This window comes from Lynx rufus, unplaced genomic scaffold (assembly GCF_022079265.1).
Source record: "Lynx rufus isolate CCGP_SWC_20201006 ecotype Redwood Valley unplaced genomic scaffold, mLynRuf1.p SCAF_6, whole genome shotgun sequence".
In the NCBI taxonomy this organism is placed as follows: Eukaryota; Metazoa; Chordata; class Mammalia; order Carnivora; family Felidae; genus Lynx; species Lynx rufus.
In genome coordinates, this window is record NW_025814878.1 from 111,362,456 (window position 1) to 111,383,786 (window position 21,331).

At 47.0% G+C, this 21,331-nt stretch overlaps 1 protein-coding gene across 2 annotated transcripts in view; it reads right to left on the reverse strand.

Moving 5' to 3' along the window:
- Positions 1-21,331, reverse strand: part of PNPLA1 (patatin like phospholipase domain containing 1) — a 42,666-nt gene that overhangs the window by 485 nt on the left and 20,850 nt on the right. The window contains exons 2-7 of one of the 2 annotated variants that reach the window (XM_047103118.1): positions 16,810-17,042; positions 15,612-15,677; positions 14,198-14,407; positions 12,061-12,121; positions 3,723-4,280; positions 1,002-1,080 (exon numbers count right to left, since the gene is read on the reverse strand). In XM_047103118.1, the coding sequence (XP_046959074.1) occupies positions 1,002-1,080; positions 3,723-4,280; positions 12,061-12,121; positions 14,198-14,407; positions 15,612-15,677; positions 16,810-17,042 (1,207 nt within the window). Of the gene's footprint in view, positions 1-1,001; positions 1,081-3,722; positions 4,281-12,060; positions 12,122-14,197; positions 14,408-15,569; positions 15,678-16,809; positions 17,043-21,331 lie in introns of those variants that run through there. The other variant, XM_047103119.1, reaches the window with a different exon arrangement.

Below are 21,331 nucleotides of genomic sequence, written 5' to 3' on the forward strand. Positions count from 1 at the left end.
AGAGAGACATCAAGGAGTGGCAGAGAAAGAGAGAGAGGGACAGAGGATCCAAAGCAGGCCCTGTGCTGACAGCAGAGAGCCCGATGCAAGCCTTGAACTCATGGACCATGAGATCATGACTTGAGCTGAAGTCGAATGCTCAACTGACTGAGCCACCCAGGTGCCCCCCAAAAGTCTCATAATGAAAATTATACTTAATGTGAGAAGCAGGTATATTTTAATATATTTGATATGATATGGAGTGGGAACATCAGAAGGACCTGCTCTCTCAATACCTGCAACTGTGTCCCTGAGAACCCCAGCCTCTGCCAGAGCTGCCCCGGGGCAGGAGGCATTAGGGGAGGGGAGGGGAAAGATACCCTTTGACCCACTCTCTGATCTCCTGCTGGTGCCTGACAATGGCCAGCCCAATTGGCAAGCAGCCAACGAGGGAGACTGGGTAATGTGGTCCCTAAAAAAAAGAAAAAAGAAAAAAAAAAAACAACAATCCTCAGGCCCTCTCAGAATGACCTCAAAGGTAATAATGGAGAACATGTTACACAACCCAGATAACTGATGTGCATTATAAAAAAAGATTTTCTGGGGACCATCTACAACATAGGAATATTAGCCCTCTTACCATGCTGATAGAAAATAATTTGGATTAAGGAAGGCCTTTGATAGAGTCCCTCAATTCATACTGTGCAGGGGCTACCTCAGGGTAGGATGTAACATGCCTGCTAGCTCTCTTGAACTGAGCTGGCTCCAGAGAGTAAGAAGTGAGGGGCTGCACATTCTCCTGCTGCTTTTGGAGAAGGTACATTGAGCACAAATAGCTCATTTCCCACTTGTTGCCCCCACTGAAGAAGAGAGAAGTGTAAAGGGGTGGACTGTAATCATACAAACTGGAAAAGGATGCCAGTGTTCCTAGGGCAGCTAAAGAGAAGGAAAAATTCACTTAGCTAGGCCCCCCATTCTTTGGCCAAAGGAAAGAATGTGTCCCCAGTTAAAGGCAAACTTACATTGCACAGGGCTTGTTGGTGGCTTCCTTCACGTTAACCACAGGCATGGCACCTTTCCGACTTGAAGAGGCAAGGGGAGCTACAAAAGCAAAAATCGAGGAAACGTGAGTAAGGCATGGACGGGGAGGAGTATTTAGTCATTTTTGAAATAACAATAGGAAGTAAGCAAGAGTATCCAGAAACAGTAAACAACTCTCTTAATCTCAAATTCTCATGTTGACGGAGACCCAGGGCAGTGGCATCTTGTGACAGGATGGATACTGACCTTTGGTGTAGTGTTATCAACAATCCCCTCACCAAAAAGCAACCGTGTTAGGGCAAGTTTTCAGGAAAATCCCCCGTAGGGGCCTGAACCTTCCATCACCTGCTATGTGTAAAGCTTTTTTTCTTTTTTAATGGAAAAGAAAATATTAATAGTTTCATGACCATTGTTGTTAAGAAAGCCCTTTTCCTATTTTCTGTGAGTATGGGGATAGATAATATATGAAGATGACTGTGTAATTTTGTAATATGTATAAATAAAAATAATGTAAACTATATTTAAGTTCCTCCACTTGAAGTTCTTCCATTTGGGGTCTCGTTGGATATCCCTGGCTTTCCCAAATCTATTTGCAGCTCCCGTGTTTACGGATTTTCCTGGGACATTTTGCAACCCCCTTCACCCCTAACAGCAACATGGCCACCACTAAATGACAGATCACACTAACCTCTGAGAGGCTCCCTTCTGCCCATCTCCCACAGATGGCCTAGGCTGTCGTTACTGAGGCCCAGCTGAAGACCATAACTATACAGCACTACTGAATGTAAGGGCCAGATGTTTCTTCATCATGAGGCTCTGCACTGTAGAATGTTCAGCAGCGTCCTTGGTCTCTACACACCAGATGTTACCCACTAGCTGAAAATCAAAGATGTCTCCCGATATTGCCAAATGTCTCCTGAGGATAAAATGGCCCATAGTTCAGAAGCACTGGACTGTCTGTTCCCTCTATCTACCCCCAGCATGAGCAAGGAATGCCAACTCAGGGCCCAGGATTGCCCAGGCTACCTGAAGATGGCTATTTTTGGACACGGGTGTGAATAACATAAAACAAATGCATTTAATTTAACAGCATGTAAGACAGCATGTGAAACACTTTGGCCAATTTTCTTACTTTTAAGGTCCTGGTATTTTACTGTGATTAAAGGGGTCAAATCTATTCCAGAGAAAGTGTACCCCTGATTTGGGGCAGATCCGCCAAGAAGGAAACTGTCATGCTAGTCTGTGCTAATGTTTGCCCTAATAACTATGGGAGTTTGGTGGATGGACCATGGAGACCCTATGAGCTGGCTTTAGTCCATCATTTGGGGACCTCTCCCTTTGCCCCCACACAGACCATCCACAGTAGCCAAACAGGTATCTTCTTCATCCTGAATGTTCCTTGCACTTTCCTTCTCTGAAACTGAACATCTAGAATAAACAAAATCTGAATTTCTCATTCTACTCTGCCCCATCCTGTCTCACAAACCATGATCATCAAAATCTTGTTCATTTCAGCTCACCTGTCACCTCCAAGAAGCATTTCCTTAATCAATCACCTCAGACAGAAGTGATCTTTTAAAAATTTTTTTTAAATGTTTCTTCATTTTTGAAAGAGAGAAAGAGAGACAGAGCACGAGTTGGGAGGGGCAGAGAGAGAGGGAGACACAGAATCTGAAGCAGGCTCCAGGCCCTGAGCTGTCAGCACAGAGCCTGATGCCGTGCTGGAACTCACTGACTGAGAGATCATGACCTGAGCTGAAGTCAGATGCTTAACTTGCTGAGCCACCCAGGCGCCCCAGAAAGTGATCTTAATCTCTATGGCTACTTGACTACCTCCCACGCTCCATTTTTGTTAGTGATGTAGCAGTTACTAATTTTTTCTGTATTTTTGAGGCTGGTATCTCTGTCATCCCCTCTGCTGGAGGGGAGATTTCTTGAGTGAGGAACTGAAAATGCTTCATCTTTGAAGACTCAAGAGCGGTACTTTGCAAGCTGTCTGTAGAAGATATTAGTTGTGAAGAACCAGTTTTTAAAAATCTTTTTTTTTTTTTTTTTTTGCAATCCATAATGGAACTAGTACTTTTGTGAAATACAATGAATTAGTAGGAAAATGACCAAGCTCTCGGATGTCCTGACAATATTTATTGCTAAAATGCTAAAATTTAGTCCTAAATGCTTACTTTCAACCTCTGCTCATTTCATTGTAAATTAGTAACAAATAGTTTGGGGACCAGCATTGGTCCACAAAGCACTCTTTGAGTAGCCCTCCCCCAGCACAGTGGCTATCACAATAAAAACCTTCTGGTACAGTGCTTCTCAAACATGGTTCTCAAAAGAATCCCCTGGAGGACTTGTAAAAAATATAGATACCTGGGTCCCACTCCCTGAATCAGTAGGTCTGTGGTGGGGCCTGAGAACTTGCATTGCTAACAAGTTCCCAGGTGATGAGTTTGCTGTCACGGCCTCTGACCAACCTTTGAAAATCACTGGACTAAAAACCTGAACAAATGTCAAGAACACGGTCCCCTTGTGGTGGCCTATCCTCAAAACAGGTAAAGCCTCTAAAGCTAACTGCTCACGTCACCACTGCACCCCTCTAAAGCAATGGTTATCAGCTACCATGTTGTTGCACATTTGCCAAGGGGCTCCAGACATAAGAAATACTTCTGGCTTCTTCTGTGAGAAGCCAGAAGTGTCCATACCTTGGGGCTGTTCTGGGCCCAGGTCTTCCACGGGTAGCTGTGTAGGTGACGCTGAAGGAGAACATTGGGGCAATGTTTGAGATGTCACTACAGCCGGTGGCCTGGGTGACACAGATGACTGGGAAGGTGGGGATCTTGGTGGTGATCCAGTCGTTTGTACCTGCTGCTGTGATTGGACAGGTGTTGAGCTGAGTGCTAAGTGCACAGCTGGGAGTGATGCAGGCATCAGGTCAGCTGGAGAATGTGATGGTGATGAGGCCAGCGCAGTGGCAGGTGACTGCTCAAATGAAGAGCCAGCTGGTGAAACAGGTGATTCTACAGGATGCTCATGTGTGGATTCAGGTCTCGCCACAGGCGAGAACACAAGTGGACCATGGCCGTCCTTTCCTTCCTCTTTGGGAGCCCACTGTGCGTGAAGTTGTATGGATTCCTCCTCTGTCTGGAGGCTTGATTGGCTGCCTTCAGGGCACTCATTGCCAAGGGCAAGTTCTATATTGCAGTACACTTCTACGCGGGGGAACATCACTCTCTTGGAGGGAGAATTGAGATAAGCATCATCTAGGAAAAACACAGCATGGGGTCACAGGTGGCATTTCTAACACCTGGCATCAGCATGGTGTTTGCAAAAAGGGATTTCCCATATTATTTTCATAAGCAGGATTAGTGCTTTTCAATGGCCTTTCTTCACTTACTCAAATTTATATTACTTGGTTGTGGATTGATTCACTTATTCAATGGGTATTTATTGAGCATCTATATATGTGCCAGGCATTATATCAGGCATTGAGGAATGAAGGGGACAAAAACAGTGTGATGGTTCCTGACTTCTTAGAGTGTGCAGTCTAGCTTGGGGGCAGGCATTGACCCCCCAAATAATCTCAAGTTGTAACCAAGACAAGTTCTAGGTAAGAGTGAAACATGATATTAGCAGACAGGGAAGCAGGGAGGACTTAATCAGGAGGACTTCCCTGAGGGAGTGATATTTAAGCTGAGATCTGAAGGGCGAGTGAAGGTCCAGGTGGGGGTCAGGATGGATGGGGAAGAGCATTTCCAACAGGGGGAACAGCACACACAAATGCCACAAGTTCGAGGGGGCATGAGGAGCGCCTGAAAGGTTAGTGTGGTTAGAACCGGGGTGGGGGCACTGTGGGGAGAGATAGGGCTGAGGAGGCCACAGGGGCCAGACCATGCTTGTAGACAATGTTGAGGGCCCTTGGTTTCCATGGAGACCATGAAAGACTTATAGGTGGGGCGATGCTGCACTACCTCTGGCTTTGGCGAGATCACTGTGGCTGCTGAATGAAGACTCACTGAGAAGGGCCTAGGGGACCCAGGGAAACCTGTAAGGCTGCTATGGAGAGGTGTTTGGGACTTGCACCTGGAAGGAGATAGAAAGAAATAGAAAATTCTGTTTTGGAGGTAAAATAAATAAGAATTGGCACTGGACTGATTGAAGGAAGAGAGGAGGTAGCTGGTTTGCACAGCCAGATGGACGCTGGTTGCTGGGAGGGTGACCATGGAGGGGATGGGTCGGGGGAGCAGTGAGGAGGGCACAGGTTATGAGGTTGTTTGGGGACATGTGGATTTTAGGGGGCCTTAAAGATGTCCAAGGAGAGATGACAAATGGGCAGTTGGATACATGGGTTTGGATCTCAGAGGAGGGTGAGGGTGAGGGTGTACCTTTGGGAGCCTCATCTATGGATGGTAACTGCAGCTGTGCTGGTGGCTGTGGAGGGATTGCCCAGGGAGGAAAAGCACAGTGAGAACAAGAGGGAGTAAGGACTGAGCGAGGAGAGGGGGAAGGGCAGAACCCAGGCCAAGTTTCTAAAATAGGCAAGAAAGATGTAGTCTTTCTGTAGACCAAAGAAAGTTGCTGGTAAGAATCCAGTCGAGAGGTGGGGGTTCGATATATAAAAGAGAGATAGAATAATGGATAACTCAAGAGTCCTGAGATGGTGAAGGGGTCTGAGCACAGGCAGGGTGTGGGTTTTAGGCAAGAAGAGGGTTGCTTCCTTTAACTTTCGAGGAAAGAGGGAGACAGAGAAGGGTGAGTCTGTATATTCGGTAGTGCAAAGTTGAGAGAACTTCCCTCTGTTGGCTTTGGTTTTTTTCTGTGAAGTTGTTTGGATACAAATCCCTCTGCTGGGGATCAGGGAGAGGGGTAGTCTTGAGGTGGTGATTACAGAGGAGGAGAGAATGGCTTGACAAGACAAGTACTGCACGACTGTATTTTGTGTAGAAATCCACAAGCTAGTTCTAAAATTCATATGGGATTGGAAAGGACCTGGAATATACCAAACACCTTTGAAAAAACAAACAAAAAAAACAAACAAAACAAAGTTGGAGAACTAAGACTACCTGATACCAAGATTTATTATAAAGCTGCAGTGATCAAGACAGTATGACATTGACATAAAGACAGAGAAATTGATCAATGGCACAAAACAGAAGGTCTAGAACTGGACTCGTGACATATATAGACAACTGACTTTACTCAAAGGTGCAAAGTCACTTCATTAGAGAAAGCATAGTCTTTTCAGTAAATAATACTGGAGGAACTGGATGTCCATATGCAAAAAAAAAAAAAAAAAAAAGAACTTTGTTTTATACCTTGAACCACATCCAAAAATTAACTCAAAATGGAATATAGACACAAATGAAAAGCCAAAAAACCATAAAACTTCTAGAAGGAAACAGAAAACGTTTTTGTGATCTTGAGTAAGGCAAAGATTTCTTAGGTAAGACACCAAAAGCATGATTCATAAAGGAAGCAAATTAATAATAAGGGCCCTATCAAAATGAAAAACTCCTTTTCAGAATACTGTTAAGGAACTGGAAAGAGAAATCACAGACTGAGAGACAATATTTGAAAGTCATATTTCTAATAAAGGGCATTTCCCTGGGACCATGACCTGAGCCGAAATCAAGAGTCAGATGCTCAACCGATTGAGCCACCCAAGTGCTCCTAATTTCTTAAACATTTAAATAATTATTAAATTATTGCCAAATGAAAAAGCAAAAACTATATACTATTCCAGGTATAGAAGAAGCCTTCTATGTTCCCATTATCTTTCCTACATACCCTATCCTGAGTTTGAGTTTTATAATTTCTATACAATTTTGTACTTTCCGAATTTATGTACTATAAAAATATACATTATTCTGTATATTTTTAAATTTTGTATCAATTGAAATAAATCATTATCCATTCTCCTTTTTTAAAAAAAAGAATATATAAAAGCTTTTAAATAAAACAATTCAATTTTTAGATGGGCAAAAGGGCCCACTGAAAGAGTTTCCAATGGCCAAAGCTGGAACAATGTGAGTAGCAAAATAAATAAAGTAAGATTGAAAAATAACCCAAAGTATAAAATAAGTATCCACGAGTCCATACTGAAACAAACAAGCGATTGAAGAAGTACACAAATGGGGGAGAAGAGACAAATCTTCTAAGCAGAGAGATTTATGTAGATACCCTGCCCTCATTCCCTGCCCTCAAGGAAGTAAAGCCTAACTCTCACCCCTTAAGTGTGGGCTGTGCATAGTGACTTCTTTCCAAAGAGCACAGTACAGAAAGGGGGGAAAAGAGCAACTTCACAGTGGAGAAACCCAATAAACACCACTGCAGACAAGTGCAAGGTCAACATCATGGGTGATATGCCATGGGGATAGCATGTATGTACCCTCGATATAATGTGGCGACAACGGCACTTTGCCTCTGTGGTCTTCCTCTCTGGAACCCAGAACCCCAGTCTAATCATGAGGAAAACATCAGGCAAACCCCAACTAAGGAACATTCCACAAAATATCTGGCCAGTACTCAAATCTTCCAAGGTCATTAAAAACAAGAAGAGTCGGGCACTTGGGTGGCTCAGTCGGTTGAGGGTCTGACTTGGGCTCAGGTCATGATCTCACAGCTCGGTTCGTGTGTTCAAGCCCTACATCGAGCTTGCTGCTGTCAGCACAGAGCCCACTTCAGATCCTCTGTCCTTCTCTCTGCCCCTCCCCCGCTTGTGCTCTCTCAAAAATAAACATGAAAAACAAACATAAAACAAGGAGAGTCTGAGAAAGTGTCATGGATACAAGGAACCTAAAGAGACACCATGGCAGAATGTGATATGGTCTCCTGAAGGGGATCCTGGATCAGAAAAAAGACATTAGGTTAAAAAGGAAGGAAATCTGAATATACGGCTTCAATTAATAATAACATCAATATTAGTGAAATAATTGTAAACACTACACTATACTATGTACCAAATTTTCCATGTACCATCTCATGGGTGTGAAACATTATACTAGGGAATGAGGAGTATATGGAAGCTGTCCATACCATTTTCATATTTTTTCTGTGAATCTAGAACTATTCTTAAATAGTGGGAAATGACCAACAGAATCAAACACTTCGACCAAGAAGATATGTAGATGGCAAATAAGCACATGAAAAGACGCTGAACATCATTAGTCATTAAGGAAATACAAATTAAAATCACAATAAGATACCACCACACAACCAATCAAATGGCTCAAACTAAAAAGACTGACCATTTCAAGCGTTGGTGATAATTTGGAGACACTGGAACTCTCATACGCTGCTGTGGGGATGTAAAATGGTCCGGCCACTTCAGAAAATAGTTTGGCAGTCTCTTAAAAAGTTAAACATACATTCTGGGTATATGTCCTTAGTCAGTATACGTCCCAAAGAATTGAAAACAGGATCTCGAAGATTATTTGCACATCCACGTTCATTGCATCATTATTCACAATAGCCAAGAGGAAGAAGCAATCCAAATTGTTCATTGATAGGTAAAGATGGATAAACCTTGAGGACATTATGAGAGTGAAATACACCAGTCACAAAAAGACAAATACTGTATGACTCCATTGACATGCGGTATCTAACGTAGTCAGTCTCCTAGAAGTAGAAAATAGGACAGTGGCTTCTAGGGCTTTGGAGAAGGAGAAATGAGTTGTTGATCAATGATATAGAGTTTCAGTTTTGCAAGACAAAAAAGTTCTGGAGATGGGTTGTACAATGTGAGTATACTTAACACTACTCGACTGTCCGCTTACAAACGGTTAAGACGGTAAATTCTATGCTATGTGTGTTTACCCTGGTTATACGTATATAGAATTCTATGATTAAATGTACATTCACCATACCACCTTGACATTCCACTCCTAGGTATTAACCCAAGAGAAATGAAAGCATGCGTTTGTGCTAAGACTCCATGAGTATTCGCAGCAGCTTTATTCATGAGAGCCCCAAACTGGATGCGACCTAAATGTCCATGAATGGGGGAATGGATAAACGAACTGTGGTATCTTCATAAATGGAATGGAATGGAAAAAGGAATGAACCATTTATACATGCAATAACACGATGAATCTCAGAATAATTATACTGAGTGAAAGAATGCGGACCAAAAAGAGTCCATACTGTAAGTCCATACTGGGAATGTGTATAATGACAGGAAGTGGGGGGAGGAGGGAGGGGTCACAAAGGAGGTGGAGGAAACTTTGGGCATGATGGATGATGGTTCACTCTCTCGACTGTGGTGCTGGTTTCACAAGTGTGTGCGTGTGCGAGTGTGTGTGTGTGTGTGTGTGTGAAAGAGAGAGAGAGACAGAAGTTAAATTGTGAGAGGGAGGATGGTGCCAAAGAAGCAAGAAGGCCAAGAAGGAAGGGAGGGAGGGAGGAAGGGAAGAAGGGAAGAAGGAAAGAAGGAAAGGAGGGAGGGAGGGAGTCGGTCAGCCTGGCCAGGCACGCCCGGATGCCAGATGGATATTTAGACAGGGCATCCTCTGAGCTCCAACCTCACTCAACGCCCACATGCACACGTCTGTGTGGGGAATGTGGATTTTCAAGCACGCCAGCAGGCAGTGCCCTTCCCTTTGGCAGAAGGCTGCTGCCGGGGGAGGCCAAGGGTGGAGAGGGAAGCTCGCCTGGCAGCAGGAATAATTAGGAGGATGTGAGTCCTTAGGAGGGCGGAAAAGGGGGATGCCAGGAGGCGGGTGGAGGCATTGAGGGCGACACCGCGGGTGTGGCTTGCTGCCAGAGCTGACCCCCTCTCCAGCAACCAGCAGGGCGGAAGGCTGGAGCGGACTCCCATTTTTCTGTTCCCAGATGGCAGGTGGGAATTAAGAATGTGGCTCTGGGCACCAGCCACGATTTCTCAGGATGTGTCATACCTCCTGCTCGCATCTGGTGCTGAGAGGAAAATCCAGCCCCACCACACCCAAGAGGATGTAGGGGTGGAGCTGAAGGCCGCACGGACAAAGCCATGCCAACACTGGCAAATTGGAAGAGCGATCAGAAATCGTAGCCGGCACGAGGCATTTTCTTCCTTATGAGTTGTGCCTGTTCCCACTTGGAGTGATTCCAGGACCTCTGGGAAAACCCGCCATGCTCCACACACAGCCCTAATTCTTTAGCGGATGCCCGAAATGCTACTATTTGAGTCTTGTCCTTGGCTTTGAGACTGCCGTTTACACCATCATGTAAATGATGGGGCCGGGGGAGGGGGCGATGGCTCTGGGTTCCTCCCAGAGGCTGGCAGAGGGGCTACTGAGAAGTGGGGGAAACCAGAGATGCTTAGCAAGGCACTTCATAACTCTCCCCAGGGCTTTCCCTGAGAGGAAGAGAAGGAAATTCTAGGGGAGAGACAGGCAGCCAGGCTGCAACCTGAGGTGTAGACGGGTCTCCTGAGGCAGGGGACTGGTATCTGCTCTAAAATCCCGGCCCCAGATCAGGGGATCCCCCAACCCCAAGTCCCCTAGTACACGCCATCACAGAGGAAAGAGTGAAGGGGCTCCCCAGCTGGTGGTGGGAAGGACCCCAGGCCCTCGCCAGCCCCTCCTATTCCTGAGGCTCTGTAGGTGAGACCCATCTCCACCCCTTGGGTGGTCCTCCTTTTGGACACTTGGGAATCAGTCCTCACATCTGTCACCCATGTAAATGTGGAGCGGGGAAGTTGTCAGAGAACAGTCAGGGCTAGGGGGAGCCTGTCCTGCAGAGAGCTGAGAAGAGGTGTGTGTCTCCAAGGTCAGAGGGTCAGTGGGCTGGATTGACTGTGTCTAGGAATAAAATTCTGATCAGCCTCCCTCTACAGATGAGGAAGCTGAGATGCTGGGAGATGAATTACCTGCTCAAGGCCACACAGTTAAGTACGGGTCAGGAATCAGGATTTAACCCTCTTTACAGATTAGGAATCAGGACAGAGAAGGCAAGTGATTTCCCTGAGTTCACACAGCTGGTGGGGAGGGGAGGAGTGAGAATCCTGGCCCAGGCCTTGCCTCCAGAACCCATGTTACCTCCATCCTTCTCTCTTGCTTCTCCTACCCCTTGCGGGAAGAATGGACCCAGGAGAAAGGAAAAAGTCAGGAGAAGGGGAACTTGGGAAAGCAGGAAGCAACTTTGAAGGAAAAAAAGTCAACACATCCTACGGAAAAAAAAAACCACGTTCGATCCCTTAATCTCGTTCCTAAAATATATATATTTTTAAGTATATACACAAGAAGCTCACCACAGCATTCCCTATAATAGTGAACATTTGGAAACTCAAAGGAATGATCAAAATTTGCTGCACAACTGCGATGAAATATCACACAATTGCCAAAAAAGACAATCGCAAAGACCATATGACAACGCGGGGGGAAAACACTTCCTTTGATCCAGGAATCCTTTTTTTCTGGAAATATGTCCTATGGGCACAATTCTAAGTATGAAAAAAGCCTTGTTTCTTTCCTTTTATCAAAGATGTTTGCCATGGTCTTCATGGAGTTAGCGTGTGTAATACACGCCATTGGAATCTTCCACACAAGAATGCACGGAGGAGGTGCAAGTGTAGGAACCACACTTGCTAAACCAACACAGGGCACAGGCTCTTCCCTCTCATTTGTTGATCAATAAGTCACTTGGAGTCTTACACAAATATAAACTAGTCATTTCTAGTTCTACATTAACAATACGATGGTCTTGGAAAGAATATAAAATGAAACAGCACGAAAATGGAATCCCTCCAGGAAGATGCGAGCTATGTGTTTTCCTAAACATGGTTCTTAAATCCAGAAACATACCTGTACAAAAGCTTATCCACTGACCCCGCGGTTACCCTAAAAAGCAGTTTTCCACGAAGATCCCAATTTCTGGCCCGGACAATGCAAGCTACCGGATCCCCGCACCCATTTTGGGAACTCCTGGGAAAGGGCATCTCGAGTTCACAAAGTAGAGGGGAAGCCTCCTCGACAGAGCCCTTCTACTTCCTGTCTTTGCCCCGCCCTTCCTGTCTTTGCCCCACCCCCAACCCACCCCTTCCTTGGGGCCCCATTTGGTACTTACTCAACCTCCTCAAGTAGGACACGGCATCTTCGTACCCTCGGTAGTAGTAGTTGTGCAGGATCTGCAAGGAGGGAAAGCGGGAGAAAAAACTAAGCCTGCAGCAATGGAGACAGACGACGTCCCTTCACCCAAAGAAGCTTTCATTGCCCTTGAGCTTTATTTGATGAGCTTTTCAAAATGTACCTATCCAGCATCCCATCCCTCACTATCTGCTAAGAAGTGGGGAGCAGTTCCTGATCATGCGTCCATAGTGACGGTGCGTTAGTTTGTGAAACCATTTACAGCTGATCATCAACTTCCCCTGGGCAGGGGAGGGTGAGATGTTTCTAATAGAACCAGAGAAGGTGCATTTGGGCCATATGAAGAACAGTTTGGAGACTGGGTTCAAATTCCAGTGCTGCCACTTCTTGGCTGTGTAGATACAACCTCTCACAGCCTCAGTTTCTTTACCTTTAAAATGGGAATAATAATAATAATAATAATAATAATAGTATCTACTGCAAAGGATGCTGGAGGATTACATGACATTGTTCACAAAGCCTTTTCATAAAGAGCCGGATAGTAAATATTTTGGGCTTGGAAACCACAGATAGTCTCTGTCTCTTCTTGTTGTTCTTTATGTTCTAGTTCTCGTTCTTCTTGTTCTTCTCCTTCTCCTCCCTCCTCCTCCCTCCTCCTCTTCTGCTTCCCCCTCTCCCTCCTCTTCCTCCTTCCCCTCCTCCTCCTCCTTCTTTTTCTTTTCTTCTTCTTCTTCTTCTTCTTCTTCTTCTTCTTCTTTTTCTTCTTCTTCTTCTTCCTCTTCTTTCTTCTTCTTCTTCTTCTTCTTCTTCTTCTTCTTCTTCTTCTTTTCCTTCTTCCCCCTCTCCCCCTCCTCCTTTTCCTGCTTCTTCTGTTTCTTCCTCCTTCTCCTCCTCTCCTTCTCCTCTTCTTGTGTTCCATCCTGTTCTTCTTCTTCCTCTTCTTCTCTTCTTTCTCCTTCCTCTTATTCTTTTCCTTCTCTTCTCCTTTACAACGCTCTAAAAATGGAAAGCCTATTCTGAGCTCACAGGCCAGAATAAAACCCACGCCACCTTGAGAATGGAAGTTCTGATTGTAAGCAGAAACATGAGTTCCAGAGGCTCTGATAAATACAATGCATTTGTTCCATCTTTCTTGAACTGCCTATGTGTGGATTGCTTTTATGAAACTAAGTAGACATAATCTTTACGGATAAACTAGTATAAGGCAGATGCTAGAATTCCTAATGCAACAGTTGGAGGACAAAGAATCAATCGGATTAATAAAATATCTTGTGTACCCATAGCCTGGCTAAGCATAATAGTGTTTTGAGTGTGAGTTTTGTAAATAATAATTAGACTGTAAGTCACAAAACTGGCTTAGAGGAGTTATCATTCAAACAACAATTACTGAGAACCTTCTATCAGCAATGCCTTTTGTAGACACGGTGAGTATAGTCAAAGAAATGAGTAAAGCTTGATGCCTGCTTCTAGGATCACACTTCTATGCTGAAGAAAGACATGTATTTTGTAAGTGATAAAAAAAACAATTTTTTAAAACAAACTTTATTTTTGGGGCACCTGGTGGCTCAGTTGGTTAAGCATCCAGCTTGGCTCAGGTCATGATCTCACGGTTCATGAGTTTGAGCCCTGTATCAGGTTCTCTGCTGTCAGCATAGAGCCCACTTTGGATCCTCTGTCCCCCTCTCTCTCTACCACTACTCCACTCATGCTCTCTCTCTCTCTCAAAAATAAATAAACAGTAAAAAAAAAATAGACTTTATTTTTTTAGAGCAGTTTTGGAAATTTAAAAATAAAAACAAAAACCAAGACGCTGGCTGGATTTGGCCCATGGGCCATCGTGGCTGATGCCTACATTACATGTCAGAGGGGAAATGCTCAGGTGACATTTCTCTCAGCAGTTCTGACATATCTCATTTTACGGGGGGGGGGAATTGAGACTGGGAGCACTTAGGGGTCTCATTCACATAGCTGGTTCGTGGCAAGGCCAGGAATCAGGTTTAGAAGGAAGTTTAAGGAGACATAGATGGAGCTGTGTGGGCCCCATTGGCTCCCAGGCCTCACCACCAGTCCCTGCCCCCCTCTCCCAGTCCTCCTCCCTTCCACGTCTGTCCTCTCACCAGCAGGTCTGGCGGGAACAAGGCATGGGTCATCCTGGCGATGTTCTCCAGGGAGAACTGGAAGGAGCAGTTGAACATGCGGAAGTCGTGGAAGATGGCGGGGCAGTCCCGGGGGCAGATGTCCTGCTGCCCGCTGAAGGTAGAGATGGTGATAGAGTCGGTCCAGAAGGAGCAGGGCTGCATGCCCGTGAAGCCCCCATCGATGTAGCGCTATGGGGGGGGGCAGGAAGAGTGATAAATGCTCATCTGGGGTCAGAGGTCCTCTTCCCCACCCAGGGAGTACACCCAGGAAATGGGTCCCTTGGGACAAACCTTGAGACCCAGGTCCAGGTGGGTGCGTGGTGTGTCCATGGTGGCCCCCAAACTCCCAGCCCAGCGCTCTGTCCCTACACTGTGTCCCCACAGCCATCTCAGTGGTGCTGAGATGGGGCTCCCAGGCCTCTGTGGGGAGAAGGCCTTCCATACTCTGGATAGAGCAGGAGCAAATGCTCCTCCATACACCTCCCCTCCCAGGCTACCCCACCTGAACCACTCAACTGATGAAGGGGGCCCTGGGAATGGCGCCTGTTCCCGTGGCCTTTTGAGAAGGTGAACACAAGGTGGGTCCGTGCAAGTCTCTCCAGACCACCGTGGGTCCACACTGCCTCCCTCTTTTAGGTCAGGTATCCTCAGCACTCTCCAGGGCACCCCTGATCATGGCCTAGCCACCAGCCACCACACTTCCCTTCCCTCCTGGGGCTTCTGTTTCCTCAGCTATGAACACAGGACCACAGATCCTGAGGCTCTAACTCTCTGGGGTGCCTGGGAAGTACCCAGCTGACATGTAATATGTGCTCCATCTACTAGCTGAATCCTGGGTCTTATTTTCTTTCTATATAAAATGAGAAGGGGGCATGAGTTAGACCCTCCTCCTCGGAGTGTGGGGCCTGGACCCGCAGCACTGGCATCAGCCAAAGCCGGTTAGAGGTGCAGTCTCTGGCCCCAGGTCTAGTGGATCAGATTTTGCATTATTTTACAAGACCTCCCTGGGTGATTCATATGCACTAGCCTAGATGACGTTAAAGGTCCCCATTGTTCCAGGTACCAATGTCACAGGGTCTGTATCCTACCTACATTCTCTGTCAAGTATGAGAAAATCCAGCAAGCCTATGGAGTTTTGACTAGCCAGGCTCAATAATGGGTTGGTGGGTCCAGAGTGAAGCCCGATATATGGAGGGGAAGTTCATCTCAAAGCCCCAGAAATCCGTCTACACTGGGAATTCTAAGTAGAAAAACACAAGAATCTTTCCAACTCTTGGTCTTTCCACTGAATCCTGAGACCACCCCCAACCCAGGGGCCCTCCCAGATGAGGGCCATAGGGACCCGAGGCACCCCTGGGTCCTGGCTCACCCCCTCCCATGCCGAAGCACTCACCACGCCCCGGTAAGTTGGAGGAATGAGGCCACAGTACACGGGGACAAAGCAGCTGCAGTAGAGTGCCTGTGGGGAGAGAAAGGGCTGAGATACCCTGGCAGCTGGGTGGGCTGGGAGGGCTCACCAGCAGGCTTCTGGGTCACCACCATCCTGGCCCTTCTTAAATCCAAGGCAGACGCACTGCCCTGGGGAGCAGAGCCTCGAGTTCAATTCCTGGCCTGGCCCTAACTACCTGGGTCCTCGTTACCCTAGTAGGTAGTCAGGGCCCGATATCCCAGCTTTAAAGAGAGGGAGCCACCTCAGTGACCTCCAGGGTCCCTTCTAGCACCATGTCTCCACGAATCCAGTGGAACCCAACAACCATTCATGTATGTGTGGCCAGGTCCAGGCTCTGGAATCAAAGGAGGGTGAGACGCCCACCCTTACGAATGCCCAACGAGGGAGAGTAAGCATGTCATTTACTAATGACAGTACATGGTGAGACAGGTGCCGCGATGGAGATGAGCCAGGGCACTGTGGCCCCAAAAGAGGAGTATCCAACCCAGGGGAGTGTGGGGCAGGCTGGTGATGATGGAACGTACCCAGAAAGAGCAGCTAGAGTCTTGTCAAGCAGGTGAAGTGAGCTGGGAAGGAGAGAAGGGCATCCCAGGCAGAGCACCTCAGGTGCAAAGGCACAGAGGCCTGCTTTCTGTGGTTTTCTCTGGTTGGCATGAGTAAGAGTGGAGCTGATAGAAGAGGGCTTGGAGAGAAAAGTCTTGAAGAGCTGAGTGCTAATAAACCCAGGGGGACACGAAGTAGGTGGAGGAGGTGTCCACACCCACTGCCTATTCATTCCCCCATGGCCACGATCATGGCCGTGCCAGTGTGGGGCTGTGAGGATGGGTGGCAGGGCCTTGTATTCAGGAGAGGAGAAGGGGGTGGAGACATGGGACAGAAGGAGGGGCCCGGAGAAGGGGCCCCTTAACCCTTTTGTCCTGAAAATTGGGCAGACCCACAGCGCTGTCCAACAGTAATCATTCATGACTGAAATTTATATTAATGGACAGAGTGCCCTTTCCGAAGTGATGCCCCACTGGGTGATAATTCAACCTTTTTATCAAGGGCCGTTGGAAGACAGGCGACAGAATGGGCGACCGTCTCCCCAAACTGGGCCCCACTCCCTGGGCCCCGCCCCCACACCCTGGGCCCCGCCCCTTGCCTCGATGAGCTCTTCCTTGGATGTGTACTCTGAAACCACGACACTCTCTCCATCTGTGAACCGAGTGAGGGACACGTGGAGCTTCCCCGTGGCGGCCTTGTAGGAGTCCTCAGGCAGGACCTTGTACAGAAACTGCCTCATCATCTGCACCATCTTGCAAGATGGGGACAAGGGTCCCAGGAAGGATTTCTTCACCTCGGCCACACCTACATTGAGGACCCTGAGGTACTCATCTGTGGAGGAAGCAGAGAGGAGCCGGCGGTCAGCAGCTCTTGGACAAGAGGGGTCGCTGATGACTATGCCACCTCACGCCGTCTCCAACAGATGGGAAACCCTAGAATTCGGAAGCAGGGCCGGTCTCCGGGGTCGGCTTGTCGTTCTGTGCACGAGGAGAACAAAGCGCGAAGAATGAAGTCACTGGCTCGAGAGAGTCCACGGCTAGTCAATGGCAGAACTAGACCCAGGCATCCTGCCTCCTTTCATATCGAGGACAGGGGACCGCTTTCCTACCCCGCACTATTTTCTCCAGCGTCCAGTCACCACATCTGGAAATCTACCACCGGACTGCATTCTTCTGGGGTCTTAGGGGCTTTTTGCCCTGGGTGAGATTCCTCTTAAAACACTGATACGGTGGAAAGCCTTCACCAAGTGACACCTTGTGACACTTGCTTAGTGCCCACTAAATCTGTGAGCAGGGAAGGGGCACTGGCCTTGAGGCGAACTTTGTCTTGAAACGATTGCGTCATCTTCCCTTTATAGCCCCTGGTACAGGCGTGAGAGAGAGAAGGCCCTGAGGTGTGGAGCACAAAGGCCAGGTCTCCGGGATGGGGAGAGGAACCTTCTCCCTCCTTCTGGGAGGAACAGGTTGCATAAGGACCTACCCATGCGAGATGGGGTTTGGAGGGCAGACGTGTTGTTCAGGCGATTGCAAAGAAAGGTGTAACCTGTCTCCAGAATTCCCCTGGGGACGTTAGCCTTGTCAGCTCAAAAAGAAACTGCAATCTTGCCGATTCTCACAGCAACACTATGAGGTAGGTATTTCCAACCTCATTTTACTGATCCGGAGACCGAGGCTCGGAGAGATCGGTCAAGGTCAACTGGCCCAAGGTCAACTCCCTGGCGAGTGCACAAAGTCGGATTTTAACCTAGACCCCAGAACCCATACTGCGCCCACTCCACTAAGCCACAAGCTTCTAGAGCCGGGCCTGTACCTGTTACTCACCAGTTGCTGTTAATGTCTACCCTGTGCAAACCCTCCGGCAAAATCGGAAGCAGAAATAGCATTTGGGAAGTTGGGCAGTCAGGAGCTCTCTGGCCCTGGAGGTAATTAAGCAGAGGTGGGGCAAGTACCTCAGTCAGAGGACTTATCGAAGAGATTCCTGCGTGAGTGCTAAGATTCCTTCCAACGTGGAGATTCTTAGATTCTTGTGGGGGTGCCCGGCAATATATCTGGGGAGTTATCGCGGTGGATATTATTTTCCTACTTACAAATAGAGCGGCTGAGGCACAGAGAGGTTAAGTGATTTGCCCAAAGTTACACACAGCAATTTGGAGACAAACCAAAGCTCGGGACTCTCTACACCCTCATGTTTTACGGTTCAGATTATTTCCCATTAATCCTGGAGGTGAATAGGATAAAGAGATTTAGCATTGTTTTACAGATGTAGAAACTGAGGCAGAGAGAAGCTAAGTGCCTTGTCTGAGGTCGGAGAGCCAGGCAGTGTTTGCTCCCACTCTAAACCCCACCTTCTTCCCCTGGGCGTTGGACTGATCCCAGAGGCTGAGCCAGCTGGGTTGCTATGGTGACAGCCTTCTTTTCTCCCCCCACCGACATCCAGAATCACAGCTGCATATGTGTAGTAGGGACTGACCTGAGCGACAGAGCATCGTAGCTGTCACCCTCTTACAGGGGAGGGTGCTCCTGACAGGTGGGAAGGCCCTGCAGTTTTGGTAAGGCTGGCTTTACCATATGCCAACAACTTGTACCAACAGCGTTTTCCCTCAAGGGAGGGCGATGGCCAGCTCACCAGTAGTGAAGTGACTGCACATTTCGACGCCAAGAGGCTAGGTCACAGACTTCTCGCCCACAAGACCAGTCAGGATGGGGAGGCAAACCAGGGTGGGGGCATGCCATTTCAATGAGCAGCTTGAGTGGCCTTGCATGGGTTGGTGGCCTTTCCCACAATGCCTGTGGGCCAGGAACCCCTAGTTGAACTTGCCCCCACACACCTGAACTCCTGGCAGGAGATGCTCACTGGGACTGCTGGAAGAAAATTTGCTCCCATTGCACAAGAAACACATGTTCCTCGTGAAAAAAAAATAATTTTGAAAAATGCAGAGAAGCAAAAAGATAAAAATTGAAGGGTTTTGGGATCCCTCCAACCAGAGATTAACATCTAGTTTATGTCTTCCCGGATTATATATTTTATTACATGTATTCTACTTATAAGAATACATACATGGAGTCATATAATATACATTATTTTGGAATTGATTGGTTTTTTTAAACCTAATAAATCATGTCTTTCCACATCAGTAAATACCTGTTTATAACCCAATTTACACGCAGCGTGGAAAGCTATTGTAAGGTTGTACCATTATTTACCGAGGAAGTCCCCAGTAGGGGTCGGTTATTTATTTTGTTTCTTTGCTTTTTCTATGCTTTTCTATGTTTCTTTGCTTTTCAATGCTGCAGTGAAGAATCTCATGCTAATTGTGTGTGTGTGTGTGTGTGTGTGTGTGTGTGTGCACGCGCGCCTATGTCTTGTTCTTAATTATTTTCTTTAGGATAAATTCCTAGAGGTGGGAATGCTAGGTCAAAGGCATGCATGTTTCATCTTGCAATGCTTATTTGAATCATGGCATTTGTGTATTATCCATTTACAGCTTACTCTCAGCTCTTCATGAGTGGTGATGGGCGACAGGAACAAAGCAGTGACCGAGATAATAGAAATAGTATAGACCTCTCCAATATACTGACATCTGAAAATGGCGCTGTCTAGAAATCAGCAGTGCTCAAGCCAGAAGGAGGGAGGGGACAGGAGATTGTCTGATTTCTCCCACTCGGGTGCCCAGTTTAACCTTCTTTCTTGCTGTGCATTGGGACTGTATAGCAAAGGATGCCTTTATCTCTGCCTCTCCTTGTTTCCTTTTCGAGGGCTCTCTGTGTGTGTCCCTGTCGTCAACATCTCTGACCATCCCTTTCTCTGTCTCTCTTTGTCTCTCTCTCCCTTCTTTCTCCCTCTTTTCCCAGCCGAGAGAGAAGCAACTAATCTTCTGGTTAAACAAGTCTCTGCTGGTAGAGAGTCAAGTGTTAAGCATAGCAATTGCTGGATGCTGGGAGGAGGGATAAATTTAGCTTGCTTCTTTATCTCTGTACTTTCCAGCACCTTCTCCCATTTAAAGGCCTCCTTCCAAGCTGCAGGCTGCTGGGCTCCGAGACACAGTATCCCACACTGACCACAGCAAGATGGGATTTAAAAGCAGCACCACAGGAAACTCAAGGTTGGCTCTCCCACCCCAGCCCACACTTGCCACATTCATTTCTGCTTCCTCCCACCTCCTTTCGCACCTTTTATTATCTAAGTGCAGTCTGTCTCCCAAGCCAAGAAGAAGATTCTTTGGGGGAAGATCCTTATGGTCCTCGCCTCTCTAAGGCCTATCACTGCACCCCGCCTGCGGAAGGCCCTCCAGAAACCTTTGCTAGAAGCTGGAAACTCCTCAAGGACAAGGGATGGGCCATACTCACCTTTGCCCACCAAGCAAGTGCCCACGACACTTGATGGGCGTTCAATATTTATTCAGTATGTGAACAAAGAAACATAAAAACCTGACAGGGAGGAAAAGCAAGCATTGGAGATGCTCCCAGGGAAGAGCTACTTGACTTAATTACCTAGTAAAAGCCTGAAGGCAAGGTCATCCCAGAGAGACGGATAGATAACAGGGTCAACGGTATTGATAACTGTGGCCAATTGACCAAATTTTATGCATCTGTCGTGCCAAGAATTTCAATAGAAAAATAAATACATAAGATCTTGGGACTGGGAGGTTTTGAAGGGCATTTGGAAGCTACTCCGGGTCTTAGCCAGAGAGTCGTTTTACTCTTTTTAGGACCAGATCCATTTCTTGGAAAGAGCGCAGGCTTTGGAGCCAGGGAGATGTGGTTAAAATCCCAGCTTTGCCACATACTATCTGGGCCATCACTGGCAAGTCAAATAAGTTCTTCCAGTCCCAATTTTAGAATCTATAAAATGGGAATAATACTACCTTACTGGGTTGTGATGAGGCAGATCGCTTTTTAGGTGCCTGCACATAGTACTTGCTCACTATCAGTTACGCCAGGAATTCTCCTTGTGACCACGGAGAAGTCTTCTTGATGTTTCTGGCTTTCAGCTTTCTCATTTGAACTGGGGACAATGATCCCTGCCCCCACATCTTTATCGAGGTGGGCTCAGGCTCACTTTTGGATGCAAAGGAGCAAAGTAAAAACACTGTGGAGACGGGACAGTGTGCCTCTGTTTCA